Below are 3,736 nucleotides of genomic sequence, written 5' to 3' on the forward strand. Positions count from 1 at the left end.
TTTCTCATCCAAAAAACACGTACTATTGGCCGCAGCAATTGTATTTCACATGCAGGCTCGAGGCCTTCAGCTCCTTTGTCCCCCCCCCCCTTCTTTTGGTATATGAAAATTTAACACATTTACTAGTTACGTTAAGTATTCATTTAGGTTCATCATCATAATTATATGATTTTCCTACTTCATTTAATTTCATTCTATTCATTCCTTAAACAGAACGTTTACCTTTGTTCTATGCTAATGGGCAGGTTCAGCAGTCTTCCACTGCTTACTGGGTTGTTCACTAAGTCACAGGCCTCCAAAGTATCCCCAATTCTTTTGCATGGTAAAAATGGGATTGTTAATCAGCTGAGCTTTTAACACTGATTTGTGAAATGTAACTTTGAACATATGTTTTAATATTATATTTAGCAAAAATATAGCATCACTAGCATCGAGTGTCTTTATCATTTCTAATAATTTTATTACTGAAACACATCATTAATTATAAATGGAAGATTGTATAATTTTATGGAAATATGTTATCAAGTGTTACGGCTGTACGATACACAATAATCGGGAAAAAATGGTTTAAATTTACCAACGCTTTTTCCAGGCACGCACACACAAACACACGTACGCACACTGATAGATAGACGAGCAAAAATGAACTACACATAGAAAGGAATACCCCTAACTTATATTGTTGCTACCATATAGCTGCAGCTCTCCAACATAGTGCATTAAATTTTAGTAAACAAACAAGCAAAGTGGCAACTCACCCCGGAGTCTGGGATACTCCGATCTGGAAAGTTTTTTTTTTTATTATTATTGTTTATTTATATATGTAATCAACACAATCTTAATGCTTTAATTCTAAGCACTTACATACATAAATACTTCGTTTACATCATTCAGCATTTAATGTCCTTAGGAACAGCAACATTTTATGAACACTTATATACCTTTTTGCAAGAGTATGTTTAATGTCTCCAACATTAGTTCCCGGGAGGAGCACTCACATCCTCACTGAAGGAAATATCCTGTGATCTTGCCAGGTATTATTCTCTACAATGATGTTAAAGTTAGTCTAGGGTAAATAACTTTATCATTCAAAAATAAAATAAAGATACATAGATACATACATATATATATATATATATGGACACACACACACACACACACACACACACACACACACACACACACACACACACACACACGTTTCTCATGTCTTTTATTTAGATACGCCAAAATTACCCCCTTCACATAACTTTTAGCTGAAAACGTGACACAAATCTAGCTCACAGCTCGCCCTTCAACTATATATATGCTGGAAGCTCAGTATTTTTCACTTATTAAAATGAGTTTCCTCAAGAAAGTGATTTTACTCTGCCTCCTCGGTGAGTATGTATATGTATATATATGTCATATAAGCATGTATATATATAGACAGATAAATAAATGTGAATATCTAAATAGATGTGTATATGTATGGATATGTCTACATATATATGTGTATGCATACATGTATATATATCATATATAAACATATGTATATTTATATTCTAAATATATTCTATATACATTATATATGTACTATATATTATATATATATATATTATTTATATGTATCCATATGTTTATACATATATATATATATATATATATATATATATTCATATGCTTGTATGTGTGCGTGTGTATATGTATATATGTATGCATACATACAAAGAAATATATATACATATAAAATATGTATATACATATATATGTATATATGTATGTGTGCGTGTCAAACTATTGGTGCATTACTATATGAAGTATTTGCCAGAAGTGTATAAATATTACGTTTCCCATAATGTTCAGTGGCATTTGATAAATTTTAATTGCATGACATTAGATTTAAGATGGATTTCAAAACCAAGTGCAACATATGTTACACAGGTTAATTACATTGTAGTGGATAGATAAATAATAAAATAAAATAAAAATAACGTTCATGTAATTGGTTTTAAATTCTAAAGACAGATCAATATCTTTCCGCCATTAGACTTTTTCTAGCGCAATCTCACACCTTAGTTGCATATATTTATTTATTACCTCGTCAAGTAACCAAAACACTTTCCGATTCATTGAAATCAATTTTCAAGCAATTGTTAACCGTTAAACAAATCGAAGCGGAAAGTATACAGCAGTGAATATATATGCATATATATATATATGTGTGTCTGTGTGTATCTATGTATATGTATATGTATATGTATATGTATATGTATATGTATATATATATATATATATTTCCTTTTTACAATAATTAACTTGACATAACATTGGCAGGTGTGGTGGTGGCCGTTCCTGTGTCTGTGCGGGAGGCGATATTAATTCCTTACGGGAACGACACCCCCGGCGCCAGTGCACCCGGAACTCTCAAGGAGCGCAACCTGGAGGAACATTGGGCTACCGATGTTTTAGGCGCCGGTCTGACTCTCGCTGAGATGATACTGTAATCTGTAGGGACGTTCATAACGGAGGATTGCTGTTCATATTAATCGCATGGCCAGTCGTGATGCCGACCCATGAGACTGTGAGATGCTTATACCGCAGCGAACAACAGGGGCGAATGCCAAAGAAAACGCAGGGTTCTTGTTTTCTAAATATGGGACCTTTTGACGAAAGACTGGTCGAATTATAAGTTGCTAATTGCAAGTTAATTAACAAATGCATATGTAAATCAATATATGTGTGTGTGTGTGCCCTATATATATTATATATATGTGTGTGTATAAATATATGCACATAAATGTTTAAATGTGAAGGTGTGTGTGTGCATACATAGACACAAATGCGCAAATAAATACATATATATGTGTATATACAAAAATATATATGTATATTTATACATATACATATACATATATCTGATATATACGTTAGTACAAATATATACGTAGCAAGGTAATGAATCCCACGCTAGAGTGGAATTTTGAAGGGTAACAGGATAGATTTCGGGATATAAATATAGATCAAGGATTTACATTACCATTCCACAGAAAATCCTGCTCATGTCGGTTGCATTGAGATTAGACCATGCAAAGCAGATTGGGTATAAAATCACCCGCTTTTATTATTTCGAACAAGAGCTTACATTTCCCAGTCTATAGAGTTCCGGTTCTCTCACTTAAGATGTAAGTCGTGTAAGGGAGTCAATATTACTGTGTGAAGAAGATAGTTGGATCAATTACAGTGTTTGTAACCCAGCGCGCCGATCTCAGTATACAATGCCCCACTTCAATTTACCAGCTACTTTGCAGGGGTCTAAGTTCTGTCTGGCCTGTTGGGGTCTTTCCGAGTTCTGACTACCCCGTTGGGATCTTTCCCCGCGTGTGGTACCCCGGCTCAACCTATCCCAGTTCAGGATACCCAAAGCTGGCTGGGTAACGAAGCCTTTGATATACTAAACAATATAGTATAATTAAACTGCCGGAATCTAAACTTTTGCAACTTTTATGTAATATTCGCTACTGTCTCTAAGCCTTCAAAATTCTTGTTAAACTACTCGCTGCTTTTTTTCATCAGACAGGCTTGAGATGTTCAAGAAAATGCTGAAAAAAGAAGTGGAAATGCAGAGGGAATATATATATACATCGGACATTATTATTATTTTTTTTTTAATGCAATTTAGTTAACTAAATAGATAAACGAATGAAATCAATTCCATATACAAATTTGAAGGACAATAAATGATTTATGACACACA

The 3,736-nt window shown here is 33.6% G+C and overlaps 1 protein-coding gene across 1 annotated transcript in view; it reads left to right on the forward strand.

Moving 5' to 3' along the window:
• The first annotated feature begins 2,545 nt into the window (after positions 1 to 2,545).
• LOC125031578 overlaps positions 2,546 to 3,736 on the forward strand; it is a 14,451-nt gene continuing 13,260 nt past the window's right edge. Inside the window, exons 1-3 of the mRNA XM_047622459.1 lie at positions 2,546 to 2,563; positions 3,030 to 3,082; positions 3,291 to 3,413. Coding sequence (XP_047478415.1) covers positions 2,546 to 2,563; positions 3,030 to 3,082; positions 3,291 to 3,413 — 194 coding nt within the window. The remainder of the gene's footprint in view (positions 2,564 to 3,029; positions 3,083 to 3,290; positions 3,414 to 3,736) is intronic.

Source organism: Penaeus chinensis, chromosome 13, assembly GCF_019202785.1.
Source record: "Penaeus chinensis breed Huanghai No. 1 chromosome 13, ASM1920278v2, whole genome shotgun sequence".
NCBI lineage: Eukaryota > Metazoa > Arthropoda > Malacostraca > Decapoda > Penaeidae > Penaeus > Penaeus chinensis.